Source organism: Acanthochromis polyacanthus, chromosome 7 (assembly GCF_021347895.1).
Source record: "Acanthochromis polyacanthus isolate Apoly-LR-REF ecotype Palm Island chromosome 7, KAUST_Apoly_ChrSc, whole genome shotgun sequence".
Taxonomy (NCBI): Eukaryota; Metazoa; Chordata; class Actinopteri; family Pomacentridae; genus Acanthochromis; species Acanthochromis polyacanthus.
The window spans coordinates 38,254,414-38,275,230 of record NC_067119.1 but is presented as its reverse complement, the minus strand read 5'-3'; the positions used below and the strand labels follow the sequence as shown (position 1 = coordinate 38,275,230).

At 40.4% G+C, this 20,817-nt stretch overlaps 1 protein-coding gene across 1 annotated transcript in view; it reads left to right on the top strand.

Annotated features, from left to right (window-relative positions):
- The window catches only part of abca2 (ATP-binding cassette, sub-family A (ABC1), member 2), a 130,583-nt gene that overhangs the window by 43,189 nt on the left and 66,577 nt on the right, over positions 1 to 20,817 (top strand). The window contains exons 3-9 of the mRNA XM_051950629.1: positions 3,931 to 4,042; positions 5,451 to 5,614; positions 7,910 to 8,031; positions 10,689 to 10,802; positions 12,151 to 12,327; positions 13,926 to 14,147; positions 19,778 to 20,154. Coding sequence (XP_051806589.1) covers positions 3,931 to 4,042; positions 5,451 to 5,614; positions 7,910 to 8,031; positions 10,689 to 10,802; positions 12,151 to 12,327; positions 13,926 to 14,147; positions 19,778 to 20,154 — 1,288 coding nt within the window. The remainder of the gene's footprint in view (positions 1 to 3,930; positions 4,043 to 5,450; positions 5,615 to 7,909; positions 8,032 to 10,688; positions 10,803 to 12,150; positions 12,328 to 13,925; positions 14,148 to 19,777; positions 20,155 to 20,817) is intronic.

The following is a 20,817-nucleotide window of genomic DNA, read 5'->3' as shown; positions in this document are numbered from 1 at the left end:
TTTTTTTTCCACCTTGAAGATAGTAAACACTGAGATTTCCTTCCTCTGCAATGAGTTTACATTTAATACAGTCTGCCTCTTCCTGTGAATGTGTTCCTCTCAGTCCTGACACATCTGGTCTTCATGCATCTTCTCTGCTGTGTGCTGACAGAACACCATTCTGTTTCACAGCATTTTTGAATGATTAAACGGCTTTATTTTATCCAGGTCAGTAATACAGTCCAAAAACTGGACAGAGAGGAACACACTTCTATGAATATTGATGTGAACGTTAAATAATCTGATCCATTACCTTTCAAAACACATGGGCAACACGGCACATCCACTAGATCATTATATGATTACATTGTTGACTGTTACTCTTTCCATTGCATTACAGGGGGTCCCCGATATCGACCTCCTCAATCTACAGCATTTCGTTGTTGTGTCGTAACTGGTTACGTAGAACGAGTTGGCGAGCGGAGGAGGCGAATACGTTGTCACGTGACGTTAAAAGACAGCTCTGTTTACATTCGCTGGTTGTATGCCACCTTGGATTGTGCTACATTTGCTAACTTTTTGCCCTTCATTATGGCCCCTGAGTAGCCTAGCCATGCTAGACCCATGTTTCTGACGGCACAAGGGTCTAGGGAAGCTCGACAGGGAGGGAGGCGGGCTAAAAGGTTGTCTATCAAATCACTCTGCAGCAATTGGGTAGGTATACAACCAGTCAACGCAACGAATAGGCTGACGTAGTTCCGAGAGCACCGGCGGATTGTGGCTAAGTCCCATTAGCTTCCCAACCAGCGGAGCCGCGGAGCCAACTGCTATATTAAGGTTTTGCCATATCCCATTGGCATAAGTCCAAATACATCTTTCTTCTCAATGAAACACTTAAGTGCCGTCCTTTGTTTATCTTTCAAGTTGAATTTTAGCTTCAAATCTTAAAGGGCTGTGGCCAAAGCCGAGTCGAAAGATAACTGTTTATTGTGCGCTGGTTGTTTCTGTCAGAATCGTCACGCCTCTGTCGTCACTTCGTTACGCCCGCCTTCTGACTCTACGCTTCATGGTGATTGGTCTGGCCAGTTTTAGGAGAATCCAGCCTCGAGCCTTATGGAGGGTAACTAGACCCACCCTGGCAGAGAATTAAATTCGTTGCCATGGGTTGTCTAGTGCGGCTAGGCTAGCCCCTGAGCATAATTCAGACTGTTCTGATGGCAGTGCTTCAAAGAAAAGGAAAGTCATGTTCATGGAAGTGAAATTAGATCAAATAAAATGTTGAAGTTGTAAAAACAGTGCAGAATATTCTGTTATCTTCTTATAAAATGACTCATACGTACATGAAAATCGTTCATATTCATCGTGATGCACGTAGCGGCTTTGTTTACATTTTCGCCAAAGTTCCAACTTACGGCGAAAATCAACTTGCGTCAGTCCGTAGGAACAGAACTCTGATGTAAGTCGAGGACCCCCTGTATTCGGTTTTGTGTTTTCTGAAGATGCCGTCAGTTCCTGTGCGTCTTTCTGTGTGGACCTTTTTTGCGTCTGGAAACTTCTGGTTTAATTAAGTGAACTCCTGAATTTCAGGCATGTGTAATTCTTGATCCATGCAGGGTTTTGAGGCCTTAACAGTATCTCTCTACTTTCCATGTTTAACCTAATCATGACTTCTGAGCTGTGTTCTACACCCTCTTTTGATGACATTTATCATCAGCTTGGTGGTCAGAGAGGACAGATGTCAAAGAGCTAGTGGAATTGAACTAATTTATATACTATGCTTTTTATACAAACCTACTTATTCAGATGTATTATGACAGTATACACAGTAATCAGATTTTCCAAAGAGGTTCTTGTCATTACCATGAATATTTGGCCTTCACAGTCTTCAAGTGCTTTGGCTCATTATCCTGCTGCATTGTGACTTTTTATCCATGATGGAAACTGTAGGGGGGAGTTCTGTTTTTATAGAGGTTCAATAATGCAGATTCTGAATAAATGATGAAAAATGGCAATTAAAATGTCAGGCTTTTATTTCACCTTCAAATCAACTGCAAACTTTAGACATTCACGTACTTTTTCAACTCTGATGGAAAAAGTATCCGCTATTGTTATAGTACATAAATAACGAGTGTATTATATCTGTGTTATTTGTTTTACTTAGTTCTCTTTATAGGCTTTTAGAACTAGTGTGTAAGTGGGGGTGAGTTAGGGAGTGATCAACATTGTTGTTTCAGGGATGAAACCTAAACTGATTACTTGTAATTAAGGAGACCAATATTTGCAACATTTACAGTAAAGATAAAAATCTTAGTGGTAAACTTTACAATAATACAAAATCCAACTCAAACTTTGCTAAAATTGTGTTTCACATTATTAATTAAAACAGAATTCTTCACATTTTTTCTTTTGGTGTTGATAGGCTCTTATCTGTAGTGTGTAACCAACATGGCATTACTGTGTGTGGGATCACAGGCTGCTGACTAGAATTTTTTAAAGCAATTAATTTAATTAGAAGTTGCTTAAAAAGAATAATATGGAACAATGCTGGTAATTGTAAAAACAATTCAAAAGATGGGATCAGATAATTGGCCAGTACATTAATCAGGTGATCCCTATCACAGAGACAAAACATGTCCAAGGGTTCACTGATTTTAAAACACCACTTTATCTCTATATACAGTCATGAGAAAACGTTTACATACACTTGTGAAGATCATTTAATCATGGTAGTCTTGAGCCTCCAATGGCTTGTACAACTCTTAATTTTCTATGATGGAATGATTGAAATATTTGCATGATTTGATGTTCTTGGGCTTAAAGGGTCACTTTCTGTTCTCCAGATATATTGCTGGTCATTGTGGTTCCAAGTTTAAAAAATTAAGGTCCATGTAATCACCAGAAAACTTCAGTCAAGCTTTAAGGTGCAGTTTCTAGCACTACATATTACCAGAAGACTGATCTTAAATCTGTGAAAGAACCAAAATGCTTGATTGGTTTTTTGTGATGAGTTCCAGTCATGTGAATTCATAGTGAAGTTAGAGCTGTAGGAGTCACTTGAAACTCACGACTGCCATGATACGCATGGTCTTCACAAGTGTAAATGTAAACTGTTGTTCAGTTTACATTTACACTTGTGAACTGTTCCTGTACTTGAGCAGCAGATGAAATCCCAATCTCTCAGAAGGCAAAGGTGGATAATGTGGGTGATAGTAAGCAGGAGGAAAATAGGAAGTGTTTTTGTGGGTGGATAAACAGGATCCATGCTCACAGGCAAGCTTCAGTGGCATGGTAACCATGGAAACATGAGATTATTAGTGAGAGCTTTTTCTGATTGTGAGCTCATCTAGCCATCCTTTGTGGACAGATGAAGAGAAAAATCATGGGGACTTTGATGCAGAAAAGAAACAATGATGATAGTGAAGACCTGCATTTTCAGCAGTGACATGTGGGAGCCTCTCTGGCCTTTAGCTGCTGTGCTGCTGTTCAGGTGGTAGCCATGGAAACGTGGGATTATTAGTAAGAGATTTTTCTGGTTGTGAGCTTGACCAACCAGCCTTTATGGACAGATGAAGGAAAAAATCATGGGGACTTTGGTGCAAAAAATAAAATAAAAACAATGATGATAGTGAAGGTCTGCATATTCACCAATGACATGTGGGAGCCTCTCTGGCCATTAGCTGCTGTGCTGCTGTTCAGCTGTTTCGACTGGAATCTTTCTTCCTTTCCCCACTCTAACGCAGAATTTTTTCTCTGCTTTTTCATTTTCATCGTCCTGTTTGACCATCCTGTTTTCTCTACATGACAAACCAACCCTCACCCTCCTCTTTTTCCACATCTGAATCCTGTGAATTTTTTTTTGCTATCCTCTTTGCCACAACCTCCTACTTTTTCTGTGGCGCTGTCTTTTTCTCTTTTTGTCCCTCCCTTTCCTGTTTTTCGTCCTGTGTGCAGCCTTTTACAGCGCGGCTCCACTCACCTCAGCTGGCATCATTCCCATCATGCAGTCGCTGTGCCCAGATGGACAGAGGGACGAATTTGGTTTCCTGCAGTACAAAAATTCCACGTGAGTAGATGTAGTCAACAGTTACTTATCCGTCTCACACCTTGTTTTTTTCTAGCACTTTTTTCTCTTTAATTCTTTGGTTCTTTGTTTCATTGCTTCTGTTAGGACACTGAGATTAGCACAATGCTACTGTAACTGTCTCTAATATGCTGGATCAACTATTAAATATCATAGTTAATCAAATATCAGACTTGATGGTTGGTTATTGCAGCAGGGTTAAAAACGGAAATGAAAGGCAAAAAGTCTTCATGGAAAGAGTTGAAAGAGGCTGAACTTTTGCTGAAGCACAGTATATAGTGCTGTTTTGGCCCATCAGATACCTGCAAGTCTACATTCCTGGTTAAAAAACTGCTATAATGTTAATTTAGCTTTTCGGCGCTGTATCTGATTTTTTTTAGTCAAATTTTAAATGAAGAAAAACGTGTGTTTTTTTTTTTTCTTTATTTGTTAGTTTTATTTGTTAGTTTTAGGAACAAATCTCTTTCTTGTTCCACACAGGAGAGCATAAGCTTTGGTGGATGTTGTCTCCTGCCTCATAATCGTTGTGATTTTCTCACTCCTTTTCAGTTACACTTTATGGCATTTCTTGTTATTAATATAAAATTGAAACTTTTCTGTTTATTGCCAGTTACCTGTCTGTTTTTCAAATGGGGAATTCACACAAAACAGGGAGATGAAACGCACTTACTGTAAAAGCATTCAGTAGAATAAGGCAACAAGCAGCATTCAAATAACTTTAATTGGAATATCCAACTAAATCTATCTGTAACAAGGAAAGCATTCAAACAGTGCAGTTCTCCAACGAGGCTGCTCAGCCATTGTATCATTTCCAATGAATGAAATCTTTAATAAAAACCTGACCTTGCCTTGAGCACAGGCGTGTGTTATGCATGTGTATGTTTTGTACGGATACCCAATTGCTTGACCTAAATATGTACCAGAATTGATTGGACTTGGAAACACCCCCCCCACAATGTAATAAACTGTTCCTCATTTCATTTCCAGCGGAAAAGTCCGGAGCCGTGGATTTGTAGTAGGATCACAATCTTGTGATCGTCAGCAGGCAGCTGACATGGCGTTAACTTGTCGTCATAGTTACAGTGATGTCGTGTTGCTATCTTGCGATGATCTGGAAATCCTTAACAAATCCGTAGATCCAGACTATAAGCCGCATCAGTGCCAAAATCTAATCAGGTGATTCTTGTGTCATTTCTGACCTTCCCTGAAAATTTCATCCAAACCTGTTATTCCGTTTTTTAGTAATGCTGTGCCACAGACAGGCAGAAGGTACGCCAATCGTCACATTCACCGCGTACTGTCTATAGAGATAAAGGACTAACAGTAAGGCTAAGTTTCCTTCTTCTGTTCACTTCAGAAAATGTTTCATGTCTAAATGTCATTCTGTCAGCGTGACGCAGCTTCTGGAGCGGATCAGTGAAGTGGTTGAACAGAACCGACTCTTCACGTCTGACCGGCCAGGTTTGGGTCAGGAGTTGGAGACGTTGCAACAGCACCTGGAGAGTCTCAGCTCCACTCCTCTGCCACCAGACTACAACTTCAACAGCAGCCAAGGTCTGATTTGCAGCCATGTTTTATGTAATGTGTCAGTGTGACTATTTTTGTGAAGTCAAGGGCACAAAAAGCTATGTGTTAAATATCATGCCATACAGACACAGGGATCTAATCTGAGAGAGTACTTTCCAGTCTATGACAGGTGAAAACTGTAAAGGTTTTGGACTAATTGATCACATTTGGCCTCTCCCGACAATCACAGGCAAAACCTGGTCTGGGATCTTAATCTGAACTAATGTTGGGTCCAGAACATTTGGTAATGAAAGGGCTTTATAGATGTGGTCTGAAACCTTTTCAGCTGCTCTCAGTCTCATCTCATTAACATCAAACATATGAAAGTCAAGAGTTAAAACTGGATGGTCACGATTATCACAGTAGTGCCAGGAATAGCATCATTCATCATTCATGCCCTTCAGACCAACAGTCGCTACAAATATTAGAACTGGCTGTTAAAATCTCACCTCCGGTTTTTGTTGACGAGTTGACAATTGATGTTTAGTCAGTCAGTCAGACTTTATTTTTACAGCACTGTAACCCCTTGATGGCTGAATATATTTACAATTATATATAAAAAAATAATTATTTGTGTTTTTGCGTTCCAGCTAATACTAAATTACATGGAGATTGTTAATTTGTCTATTACGCGTAGAACAGATATACAATAATAATAACATATGTATAATAATTTAGGTCCCACTCCGACCGGTCCTATGAGAAATCAGTGCTTTTAACAGGATCTTAGGTACATATTGAATATGCACAAACCGCCATTGGGGGAATGGACATGCTATCTCAGCTGCAGTCTGAATGAAAATGGTATTCAATATCAGACTGGCTGATTCTCTCCCTACTTTTAAATCTCTTTTAAAAGCACTTTTTTTTTTTAACTTGGCCTATCTCTCAGCTTAGAGCTTACTTTATACCGTACAACCTGTGTCTTATGTCATATTTTTATACTCACACTATTTTATTTGTATTTTTTAATTTTTATTTATTTTATTTTGTTTTGAAGTGTACAGCACTTTGGTCGACAGTGCTGTTTTTAAAGTGCTTTAGAAATGAAGTTGGATTGGTAAGATGTAAATTTGTGACAATAGGCATCAAGGTGTTAATACAAACTGAATGTGACACAAAATTTATTTTTTGAAAGCACCTCCCCTACCTAAATACATTGGAGAGTCCTGGTATAGACAAACAAAAAAAAAAGAGTCAGGAAATTTTCCAAAAAAAACATGACGAATCTGAGTTGACAACAAAAAACAGCAAATATGACAGCTATATTACAGCAGCACTTCAGTGGCAATGTAGCTATTCCGGGACATTTTTAATTAATAAGCTACTTTATATACTGTAAATCCACCGTGGTGTATGGCACAGAAAACATTTTTATATGGGTGGTACATGTCAAAGTAACATCCACATGAATGGCAAGTATTCTCAGCAGAACATTCCACAGTGTTCAGATGATCAGTGTATTATTCTTCATCTGTCAGTGGTGTTTCGGTTTAATGTTGACCACTGTGTCTGGGGTTTTGTATTGGACCATGTAGTTATCGACATACATATTAAATCAGGTAGCTACACAAAGAGCTGTAGACAGGATATACTGAAGCTCAAATTCTCAGTCATGACCATGCTGTCCTTAAAGGTGCCTGTCCTTAAAGAATGAACTCTGAATGCTACAAAGATATCGAAGTTTCATGGTTCGCTTGTTACATTTTGCAAGAATATTTTGTTTTCTAATGGATTTACTTGTTTTTTTGACTGTCTTTCTTTTGGACCCAGTCTTTGCTCAGACTCAGAGCTGCACAGACCTGGACACCTTTCAGGCTTGACTTAGGTGGACTTCACTCTAGCCCTACTACAGACTAGTTTATAGTATTACACAGTGCTGTTGCATGTTACACTTTGTTGGGGATACACATATGATGGTAAGTCTCAGCTGGCACTTCTGAAAGGATAGTGAATATAGTGCCCAAATTAAGGCTACACTGGGTTTGTTGTGTTCTTAATCTAACTTTTGTTTTTATTTTTATCACAAAGAATTTAGATTTTGTACATTTCGAAGATATGCATAGTTTGGCAAAATGTTCAGCCTAGCATTTTTCATAAAAGTGCGCTCAAGGTCAGTGATTATAGTTGTGTGTAAATCAAAGGATGATTTATACTGAGTGTCCAAGAATATAATGTTCTTCTCTCTCTCTCTCTCTGTGTGTGTGTGTGTGTGTGTGTGTGTGTGTGTGTGTGTGTGTGTGTGTGTGTGTGTGTGTGTGTGTGTGTGTGTTTTGGATAAAGGCTTCACAGTGGCCAGTATATTGCGGGATCAGTCAGCTTTCCAGCAGTTCCTGGTCAAGAATCTTTCCCTGTCCAACTCCACAGCCAGCCTGCTGCTCAACACTCCAGTGAGCCTCACAGAGGTGATTTACTGTCTAACACACTCACATCACTTCACTGTCTGTTCCATTCAGGTTATTTCACTTCAGCTCAACCCAACTGAAATATAAACATTTCAGGTTCTACCTCATGAAGCTCATCCAGAGAATGCCAAGAGTGTCTGAAGCAGTAATCAAAGCCAAGGGTGGCTATTTTGAAGAATCTAAAATATAAAACGTGTTTTGACTTATTTCACACCTTTTTTTTGTTGACTGCATAATTCCATATCTGTTTATTCATAGTGTTGATGCCTTCATTGAGAATCTACAAATCAAATCAAAATCAAATCAAATCAAACTTTATTTATAAAGCACTTTTCATACAATAAAAAGCAGCTCAAAGTGTTGTACAACATTTAAAAACATTTAAAATAAGAATACCCATCCCGCCCTCCCTCCTTATAGGTACACACACACACACACACACACACACACACACACACACACACACACACACACACACACACACACACACACACACACACACACACACACACACACACACACACACACAAAACAGAGAAGAACATCATATGACTGATGATGATTATATGATTTTGCATTCTGTTATTAGACGCAACAGTTGCAATTTAGTTGCAATTAGACGCAATTTAAAATTCACTAACACAAGACCGTTGATCAGATTCCAAACAACTTCCAAACACACACTACCACTCAAAAGTTTGGACACACCTTCTCATTTAAGGTTTTTCTTTATTTTCATGGCTATTTACATTGTCAGACAGGTGTCTTCCCCACTGCCTTTAAAACGGCGGTGGTGAAGCCCCTCCTGAAGAAGAGCAGTCTAGACCCTAATGTTCTTAATAACTACCGTCCTGTATCCAACTTACCGTTCTTAAGTAAAATTTTAGAAAAACTGGTTCTTAACCAAGTCAGTGACTTTTTAAACAGAATTAACATTTTAGAAACATATCAGTCTGGTTTTAGGATGAACCACAGTACAGAGACAGCACTTTTAAAGATTTTAAATGATATCAGGTGGAATTTAGATAATAAAAAACTAACAGTGTTGGTTCTACTGGATCTCAGTGCCGCTTTTGATACAGTAGACCATCATATCTTATTAAACAGACTCAGACACCTGGTTGGCCTCTCTGGTACTGTGCTTAACTGGTTCAACTCCTATCTTTCAGACCGATGTTTTTATGTAAGTATGGATACGTGTTCCTCAGGAACCCATGAAATTAGGTGTGGGGTTCCCCAAGGGTCAATTTTAGGTCCCATTCTTTTTAATCTTTACATGCTTCCTCTTGGGGACGTCATCAGGAGACACGGCATCAGTTTCCATAGCTACGCTGATGATACACAGCTGTACATTGCCGTGTCTCCTGATGACACAGGGCCAATTGATACTCTTTTAAAGTGTATTTTAGACATTAAGTCATGGATGGCAGCGAACTTCCTACAGCTCAACCAGGACAAAACTGAGGTTTTAGTTATAGGTCCTGAAGGTCAGAGAGAGAAACTTTTACTTAAATTACAAGTTTTTAAACCAGCAGAATTTGTAAAAAACCTGGGCGTTATTTTTGACTCTGAGCTGAATTTTATCCCACATATTAAAAACATAACAAAGATAGGTTTTTATCATCTTAAGAATATAGCCATTTCTCTCTCAGGCCAGCATGGAGGTGCTAATGCATGCTTTTATCTCTTCTCGTTTAGACTATTGTAATGCCCTGCTCTCTGGTCTTCCCAAAAAGAGTATTTTTAATCTTCAGCTTTTACAAAACTCAGCCGCACGCGTGCTGACAAGGACCAGGGGGCGGGAGCATATTACACCAGTTTTAAAGTCGCTGCATTGGCTCCCCGTCCGTTTCAGGATCAATTTTAAGGTCCTTTTATTAGTTTTTAAATGTCTTAATGGCCTTGCGCCTTCTTATTTGTCCAATCTCCTTTTAACATACCGACCCTCGCGGACCCTGAGGTCCTCCGGCAGCAGACTCTTAATTATACCACAAGCCAGAACTCGAACATACGGCGAGGCGGCATTTAGCCACTATGGCCCCCGCCTCTGGAATGGCCTGCCGGAGAACCTCAGGACTGCAGAGACTGTCGGTGTTTTTAAAGGAAGGTTAAAGACTTACCTTTTTAATCAGGCTTTTAACTGATCTTTTAAGCCTTCTTATATTCTGTTGTTCTTATCATTCCTTATTTATCATCTTATGTATTTTAAGTTTTTTTACTTCCCATTATTTAGTTATTAGCACATTTATTTATTTGTTTATTTTATTTCTTTCAACTCCAGTGTTTCCTCAGGGGGGTCCTCCACACTGGGGGCTGTGTCTGGTCTGCTGCTGGGGGTGTTGTCCTCGGGTCTCCTCGGCTCGGCTAGTTGAGGGGCTCCCTACCTCGGTGTGGGGTCCCTGTGTCTGTCGTGGTCGGGGAGTCTGGGTGCTGGCGCCTCCGGCGGGCATGGCCTGGAGCTCCTCCCGGTCTGGACGGCCCCAATGGAGGCGTTTTCCACAATTGTCAGTGCCATGCCATGTCTTCCTATAGCCATTGGTGACAGAGTGTGTGTGTGTGTGTGTGTGTGTGTGTGTGTGTGTGTGTGTGTGTGTGTGTGTGTGTGTGTGTGTGTGTGTGTGTGTGTGTGTGTGTGTGTGTGTGTGTGTGTCATACAGGTGTACAGTCTTATTTTTGGCACATCACTCACAGATCATAGAGGGACCCAAAGTTTGATTCATGGGGCAAAAGATCCTAAACAAATACCCAAAGACAAAGTTCTTAACTTGGAGGTAAGTTCACACATGTTGACTCACTCTTCACCCACAAAGATGCACACCAGTACCCTATGCCCTATACTCCTATGACTGCACTCTAACCCATCCAACAAACACCATCACAACATTAACAGATGAACTCACCTGAAGTGGTCAGATTGATCTAAGGTGGAGATAAACTAGCCTACAGAGATGAGGTCCAGAAACAACGTGGTTAACAAGAAAAGCCCTCCTGTAATACTGCTCCAAGACTGTTCATTCCCCCATATGGCATTATCAGGAATGCAGCAATGTTTTTGTAGAAATGCTTATTAGTAATTGATCAGAAATCACAGCAACATAGAATGTGACCATTTAATACAGATGCACCCACAAACAACATGACCTTGCGCTGAGCACAGGTGTGTGTTATGCTTGTGTATGTTATGTAAATATGTAGCGGGCGGTGGGAATTGATGGCACTCAGAAACACCCCCACAATTTAATCAGTTTCTGACGGATACGTCTCAATAAGTCCACAGCGGTGAATTTGTGGTAGGATCATAATCATGTGATCGTCAGCAGGCAGCTGACGTAATGTTCACTTGTTGTCATGGTTACAGTGATGCTGTGCAGCTATCTGGCAATGATACAGAAATGTTTAACAAATCTGTGGATGCAGACTATAAGCTACATCACTGCCAAAATCTAATCAGTTGGTCATTTTGTCATTCCTAAATTTTATCCAAATCCTTTAGTTTATTTTTGAATAATGTTGCAAACAGACAAACAGATGGACAGATAGACAAACGATGATCGTCACATATCTCTGACGCGTTCCTTGGCATAGTAATAACCTGACATTGAACACCACATAAACAAAGGAAGTCATCACTGACTTGCGGAGGCCTACGGAAGAATCTGCCCCAATCTAAATCAAAGGGGACTCTGTGTAAACGGTTCATACCTTCTGTTACCATATTGCAGGTGCTACAGAATAGCTACAGGATAAAAACACTGATCACCAGCCTCTGTGAAGCAGTGAATTCATTCTTGCGAGCAAATTGTAGTTTTTGTTCTTTCATTCATACTCATACTCCAGTAAATATAATCAAATAAACAACATTCAGGTAAAATAGTCAACATACTGATGCAGCTGCTACCTCTGATGTCACATTTCAGCATTTATTATTTACTGATTGAATTTATTTCTGCTGTTTGTGCTGTTGATGTTAAGTAATTAGGAGTAGCACTTGTGTCACTGTAATCAATCTTTGGACTTTATTTAACAACTCAAGACATGATAGACACAGTAGACAGTGTGTACTTTGTTCTGAACAGTCATTTTTTGCCTCTCTTGTCTCCTTCATCCCTGACCTCATAGGAGAAGCTACTGGGAGGTGTACACAGTCTGGATGGAGGTCTGATACAAAAAGCCTTACGTGATCCCACCAAAGCAGCCCACAGACACGCTCTGCTCAGACTTCTGTCTCAGGCTTTAGGCTTCAGTGAAGGAACAGAAAGTCAGAGAAGCAACCAGCAGGGCATAAAGGAAGTGGAGGTATACCTGCTGATTCACAGCCATTGTTTACAGTTGCTTTCCAGTTTTTAATCAAGATTGTAATCAGTTGGGAAACATTATTCCTGTATTTTACATAAAGATTTTGTAATGCTTTCTCTCAAAACCCTGACCACTTTTACTTTGTCCTGCATAGTCGATTAATGACAAAGATCAGAAAATCTTAACATTGTGTAAGTGTTATGTAGTTTATTCATACAGCACATTTCAACAACAATGTATTTCAAAGAGTTGAGCTTTACATGAAACATAAATATCTTAAAGATAAAGTTTAAAAAGGAACACAAAGCAGTATAAAAAGGCATTTCAACATGGATAAAATAAGGTAAATTGCTAAAGTAAGTGGTAGTAGGCTGACTTGTTACATCAATGTGGCTGTTAAAAGTCACGTCCAAGTCCTTGACCGCACCAAGGTTTCTGGCTTGATTTGTAATTTTTACCAGCACTGATTGCTTATTGCTGACTTTGGATTGTTCTTTCTTGGCTTCAAAAATGTATACTTTAGTTTTGTCTTTGTTGAACTGAAAATCTGGCACATGTATGGGAATATAGTTCCCTGGTGGCATAGACAGATAAATTTGTATGTCGTTTGCAAAGTTCTGGCAACAATTTTTTTTGGTTTCTATAAGCTGATGTAGTGTGCTGTAGCTGATATTATAGTAATGGAAGAATCGGACCACTGTGCAAAGTCTTCACCAGAACATCCCAAAGATCCTCAATGGGGCTGAGGTCTGGACTCTGTGGAGGCCAATCCATGTATTAAAATGATGTCTCATGTTCCCTGAATCACTCATTCACAATGTGAGCCCCATGAATCCTGGTATCATCATCTGGGAACATGTCCATGCCATCACGGAAGAAAAATTCCATTGGTAGAAAGACCCGGTCATTCAGTATATTCAGGTAGTCAGCTGACCTCATTCTTAGTTAACATAGTGTTGCTGAATCTGATCTGACCAACCCCAGATCATAACCCTACCCCCCACAGGCTGGTAGGCACTAGTCATGATGAGTGCATCACTTCATCTGCCTCTCTTCTTACCCTGATGCCTCCATCACTTTGGAACAGGGTAAATCTGGACTCATCAGATCACATGACCGACCACATTTGTTCCTTAAAGATGATGGTTCTCCACTCTCCTTCAGATTTTAATGATGCGTCGGACGGTTCTTAACCTGATTTTAGTAGTTTCAGAAATCTCCTTAGTTGTTTTCTTTTCTTGATGCGGGCCAGTAATTTGACCCTTCTGAGACAGATTAACATCTTTTCCATGACCATAGGAAATGTCTTCCAACATGGCTGTTTAGGAAATGAGAACCTCCTCACTGCATCAGCTGGGGTTAAATAAGTTGTTGCAGCTGAAACGTATTCATGACTGCAGTAATTATCCAATGGAAGGCTCTTACCTATTTGCTTTGTTAAATCCAGGTGACGACTTTTTTTGGACAGGCAGTGTATTAACTGCCTTCATCTCACTGCTCTCTGTAACAGCAGGCTGTTCACTTTGAGTTTTAGACTTCAGAGTGGTAGGACCTTCAGACACTGACATCATGAAGTAAACTGGTTCTTTCTTCCACAGGGGGTACTTCTGACTGGATCCATGCTGGAGGCCCTCACCTGTGGAGAGGACGATGCTCCTGAGCTCAGTAAGATCCTGTTGGTGCCTGAGAAGCAGAGGCCTGTGCTGCAGGCCTATCGCAGCGCAGTGTGCAGTGAAGGAGAGGCTCAGAGGTCAGAGCGCTTCAGACAGATGAGCCTCGAGCTGAGAGAACAGATCAACACTCAGAGTGTCACAGAGAAGGTACACCAGAAACCTTTGCTATGGAGTCACTACAAGAAATATAATTTGATGTTTGACAAATAGCCTTATGTATCTTTTAAATTACAATTTTATGCATTTTTAACAATAATACAGTAATATCTAACCTATATTTGCCATTATCAGTGGGACAATAGTCATCCAGCTGACAAGCAAAACAAAGCAAAATACAAGGGCAGGCTATTTCACAGGCAGTAATAGACATTAATGTGAGATAAACATGCGTCTGTGTTCATTGCAGTACCATCCTTAATCTTTACAGTGCTGGGTTACCTTTCCCAGATATATATTTACTGAAACCGTCTCAGTGTTCGTTAACTGTGCCATTTGTCCCGCTCAGTCTCCCCAACATCTTCTCATATGCAGCTGTTTCTGTCATTTGAATCTTCCACATATTCAGTGTGTGGGAGTGTGAGACTCCCTTGAACACCTCAACATCATCCTGGCACAAGTCATCATGCCAGTTTTAAAAATTCTAAATAGGAATTTTTCCAAATGTGGCACTACTGTTCTGTCCCCCAGGAGATGTAGTCTTGGAGATCTGGGTGGTTCAGATTTCAACCATCTACTCATGCAGTTGAGGACATCCCTCCACAGAGGGGACACCATGGGACACAGAGCATGAATATATGTGCCCTGTTCTTTCTTCTTTTTGGTCAGGCCCATTCTATTAAGTCTTGTTGGAGTGTAATAATATCTGTGAGTTACTTTATGCTGAACAAATTACTACTGGCCTCTCTAATAAATTCTTTATGTAGGAAAGGATAGCCTCCCATGTTTGATCATCCAGTGTGCAACACAAATCTCACTCTCATATTTTCTTAAGATTCCTACAAAAACTGTGTATTTGTCCAGGGACACATCTGTTTTTTTGTTTGTTTGTTTGTTTTTCATGAGAAAACTTAGAAAGTAGAGTGGATAGCCTGAAGTACAGAAATTGTAAAGTGTTCATCATGTGGGAGCAAGATTTAATCATGTTGAAATACTTGAAATGCTTTATATGAATGTAGGGTGCAAACATTCAGGACTACTACCTCATACTCAAACAGCGCTCCAGTTGCAGTGGGGCAACTGCTTGCTGTGCAGGCATTCAGCTACAGATTTAGAATTAATCTTTTTTTTATAGTAATGCACCTTTAATATTGTCAGCCGATCACAGATATATAGGAATTAGTGGACAGTATATGTTCAATCATTAGTTAATTAAATCATAGAGAGCACAGGAAACACATTGCACTCAACAAATACAGTAAGATCCCTTTCAGTGAACATTTTGGCAGTCAGAGGGCAAAAACTGTCCTTTACCAAGAAGAACCCTCTGCTGGCAGAGCAAGTTAAAGAGGGACAGTCTACGTACCACAGGGACCTCCACAGATGAATTTATTCATTTGCGTGATTTAAACAGAGCTTCTACTTTGAAAAGTAAATGGTCACTCTACTTCTCCAGGGAACCTGACACCTGGATCACCCACCTGCAGAACGGCAACCAACTGCAACGGATTCTACCTCTGTGGTTTCACACATCTGAATGAAGCAGCCTAGATATAGGGTGTAGCGTCAAGCTGTAGGAGCAACTTCCTTCTCTCTTTCAGATACATATAGGGAAACACTTTTCTCGACTGAACTGGACTGATATGTATGTGATAATAATTACAGTGTAGCATTTAATTCTGTACAATTAAATGTCTAATTGGAACAGTTCACAAGTAAACATACATGTAGTAGCATGGAGCTCCTTTCTATGCAGGATGTGTTATAGGAAACACAATGCAAGGTTGCACATTATGAGTAAGTCAGCATTGATGCAGACTCCCTGTTGAAGGAACTTTAAAATCCTGGTTCCGCTAGCTGTTGGTTGGTTCAGGATGGCATGTAATATAGTGGAGGTGGGTACGGAGCAGTTTAATGGTAATTTGAGAGAGTCCCTACATAGCACACACTCAATACTGTATTTTCTCCTATAGTGAGCAGTACATTGACGTTTCAAACTGAAATCAAGCATCGGCTTTTTGACCACATTGCATTGTGCAGTTGTTACTGGAAAGTAGTACATGTGCCATGAGCGTGACTTTTTTAAAATTTCATTTTGGGCTTGCCTGCCATTTTGAAGATGCTCTGACCAAATTGATTAGATCTTCACGCTGCCCATTTTTCCTACTTCCAACACTTTCATCTTCAAGAACTGACTGTTTGCTTGCTGCCATATATATATATATATATCTCACCCTTTGACACTTGGTATTGTAACAAGATAACAAGTGTTGTCCACTTCGCCTGTCATTGGTTTATACCGGGCTTTGCAAAAGTTCTGTTACACGGTTTCATGATTTTTAGAGATGTTTACATGTCGGAGTGAAAAATTCCATTAAATAAACTGAAAGTTCTACCTTATAGGCAGGTGTCATTAATACAATTTTTTCTCCGGTGAAGTTGTATCAAGATGGAAGTCAAAAGAGTTGAGATATCTGCTCTCCTTCATGCTGGCCACAACAAGTCTGACAGAGCCAAGCAGCTGAACATCAGCCGGATGACCGTCCACAGAGTCGCGGAGAGGCTAAAGAATGGTGAAGATCTTTCAGATGATCTTCCAAGAATGGTGAAGACCTGAAAGATCTTCACCATTCTTTAGCCTCTCCGTGACTCTGTGGACGGTCATCCGGCTGATGTTCAGCACAAAGGAGAGCAGATATCTCAACTGTTTTGACTTCCATCTTGATACAACTTCACCGGAGAAAAAAAATTGTATTAAGGACACCTGCCTATAAGGTAGAACTTTCAGTTTATTTAATGGAATTTTTCACTCCGACATGTAAACGTCTCTAAAGATCATGAAACTGAGTGTAACAGAACTTTTGCAAAGCCCGGTATATTCTGAAGATATTCACACCTGTATTGTAGTTGAGTTTAGTTCCTACAAAATATTTACTCCTCTTGCTTACTAAATGTACTGACAGGCCAAGTTTACAGTTTAGTTTAAATCTACAACAAATAAATATGACAAATGGAAGAAGTTCTCTTATTTTGCAAAGTGAATGTCCATCCATTCATTGTCTACACACCGCTTAATCCTCATTAGGGTCATAGGGGCTGTGGCCCAGCTGATTAGGGGTAACAGAAGGGGACACCCTGGACAGGTCACCAGTCTATCACATGGCTACACCTAGAGAAAAACAATCACACTCGCATTCATAACTACGGACAATTTTAGAATCACCAAATAACCGGAGCATGTTTGGACTGTGGAAAGAAGTTGGAGTGCCTGTAGAAAACCCACACATGCACAAGGAGAACATGCAAACTCCATCCAGAAAGACCCCAGGCCCAGGCCAGAACACAAACCGGGGATCTTCTAGCTGCAAGGCAACAGCGTTAACCATCAAGCCACTGTGCAAAAAGTCTTTAATCCACAGGCACAGATGTCTGTGGAGACTCAGGTCCTGGTGCTGTTTTGTCATCCATGGCTTCTGTTTGGAAAGACACAGGTCTGTCTGTTGATGGTGTCAGTATCAACACATTCAAAACGGTCCTGTAGCTGGACAGAGGCTCCCTCTGGCCACGATTTTATTGTTGTGATGGTGGGTCGTTTGATTGTGGGGCGGTGGGCTGGAGTGAGATCCTGTGGAAGGGGTGTAGCGATTGGCCGTGTAGCTGAACAGCTGTGTCGGAGATTAGTGGGTACAGCAAAGTGTCTGTAATAACCATCACACAACTATTTTGAACCAGTCCTTTAACCAGCCCTTAACAGCTTCAGATCATTCCTCTTGTTGACAACAGACCTGGCGTTGGTTGAACAGTTGGTTGCAAGAGACTTGGAAGAGGTGGTCTCTGTGGTTGTCTCCTTAGCCTCGCTCGTCCGCTTGGATCTGGTGGCTTTGCAGGATTCACAACTGTACTGTATTAAGGTTGATCTATCTGGGTGAAATTCCCCTGAGTGCGATCTGAACAACAAACAGACAAAATCTCACAGTAGAGCTCTCAGCCTTTGTGTCTGTGCGTGCTGAAATAGTGTATTTTAGAGCCACTCATATTATATATAATATATGTTACTTTATATTGAAGTTAGTAATTGTAAAACTTGTTTTATGAAAATACTTCCGTTTATTTTTCTGTATTTCAGATAATCATCAACCAGAAAGTGTTGCATTAATCCACGATAAAGTAAGATGAGGCTGGAACCAACAATTAGTTTAATCATCAATACATTCTACAATTCTACAATTCAATTTAGCAGACATTTTTATCCAAAGCAACGTACTTCTTAGAGTCACTGAAACACAAGCAAGGACCTAGTCAGGACGAAACAACCTGAATAAGTGCCATAAAACAAGTTCAAGTGTAATAATAGGACCTGGGTGTCTACAGACCGTGCGGGAGGTAACAGGATTTTTGACTTTTTTTTGTTGCTTTTTGCAATCTGTCAAGTGCAAAGGTGTTCAGTGAAGAGCTGGGTTTTAGTCTTTTCTTAAAGACTGAGAGGGACTTTGCAGATTGAACAGAGTTTGATAGTTTGTTCCATCACCAGGGAACCACAGAGGAGAAGAGTCTAGCTATGGACCGGCCCTGTAGTGGTGGTTGGATCAGGAGCCTTTGGTTGGCCGAGTGTAGTGAGCAGGAGGGAGAGTAGACCTGAAAGAGAGTTCAGGTAGGAGGGAGCTGTTTTCATTGTAGTGTTGAATGCTAGTGTCAGAGTTCAGAATTTTAGCAGCAACTTGGAAGCCAGTGAAGCGATCTGAACAGCAGAGTGATGTGGTCTTTTTGACGGGTTGAAAACCAGACGTGCTGCTGGATTCTGGATCATCTGCAGAGGTTTGATCATGCATGAGGGGAGGCCTGCCAGTAAGGAGTTTCAGTACACAATACATCTGACGATTATGTTATCGCTCCACCAAGGAACGTGGCAGAGTTATGTAACGATCGGCATTGGTTTGTCTGTCTGTCAGCAACATTACTCAAAAACAGACAAATGGATTTAGATGAAATTTTTAGGAAAGGTCAGAAATGACACAAGGACCACCTGATTAGATTTAGGCAATGATGGAGCTTATAGTCTAGATACACAAATTTTGTTAAGGGTTTCTGTATCATTGCGAGATAGCGACACGGCATCACTGTAACTATGACTACAAGTGAACACTGCAGCTGCTTGCTGACGATCACATGATTGTGATCCTGTTACAAACCGACGTTTGCGAACCATGAATTTTTAAAGATTTCATCAGTCGGAAATTATGCGACAGAGCAGCCTTGGCAGAGTACTGCAGTCTGAGTGTTTTCTTTTTTCACAAGTGATAGATTTTTAAAAATTGTTTGTTTGGCATTAGACATAAGAAAGTGACCATTAATATTCACTGAAGCCCAAATCACTAAATTCAAATACTTTTTCACCAGCAGTCAGATTAAACAGATTGTTGTTTAATTAGAATAACGTGACAGTACATGGAACGTGGCAGAGTTATGTAACGATCGGCATTGGTTTGGCATGGCATTTCAATAAAGGCTCTTTATGTGTGTTTGCTGCTGGCATTATATTTTCTTCTAATTATTTTAAAATCAATAACATATACAATTTGCCCTCCCTGTCCTCCTGCCCCCCTTCACCCTTGTCCTATCAGCTTCACCTGGAGCAGCCCAGCTCTTTGGTTCCTCTCTCACAGGCTCACTTTGGAGCCTTATTGAAGGACCTGACTGATGTAGAGCGACTTCTCAAGGATGTGGACCTGCTCTCTGGCCTGGCTCGCCTGCTTCCCAAAGGAGCTTGTACTGGTCGAACCCCAGCATCCCCCACAAACATTACAGGCCCCTTAAATGCCACCATGTGGGGCCCCAACTCAACTGAAACTCCTGGAGTTGAGGGAGAAGAGGGACCAGAGAGAGGTGGTGGGGTGGCAGGTGGTAAAGGAAAGGAAGAAACGGACAACCCTCATTCTCAGTTCTCAGCTTTTGTACAACTGTGGGCCGGACTGCAACCTATTCTGTGTGGGAACAACAGGTGGGTTAGACATGAGAGCACATGAAATCCTCAAGTGACAAAAACTGTAACTATGGCTGTGCAAACAACATTTTTCTTTTGCCATTTTAAACACAATAAACAGAAGCGCGTAGAATTGCTTTAGTTTGAATACGAATTGCAGTTTATTTGAAGTACAATTAAAAAGACATCCAAATGAACAGAATCACAGGCAGTTCGATGATGTGACAGGTTTTGCAGCAGCATTACCAGCATGTTTATATGAACAAACAGTCTGACATGTTTGTGTAAGAAAGATTCATCAATGAGCTCTGGAGCATTTAAGCTCCAGAGTTCTGTTTCAGCCTATTTGTTTGGTTCTGCAGCACAGACCTTTACTGTTTAGCTTCACACAGCTGGATGCACTGATGTTCATGGTAAAAATATTTAGCAGTGTTGCCATTATGTTCACACATTTACAATGTGGTGACTGTAACAGATTGCAATGATTGTCAAACTACAAAAAAGACTCAAGTTGGAATAAATTTAAACATTATACATTCTTTTGTACACCGGTGCACTTCTTTCACATCTGTCTTTAACAATGCTTTATCCTCACTTTCTTTTATGTATCAATTATATATTCATATGATGTTAGATTAGATACCAACTGAGAAACTAATAGAAGCAGCAGTAACTCTGTGT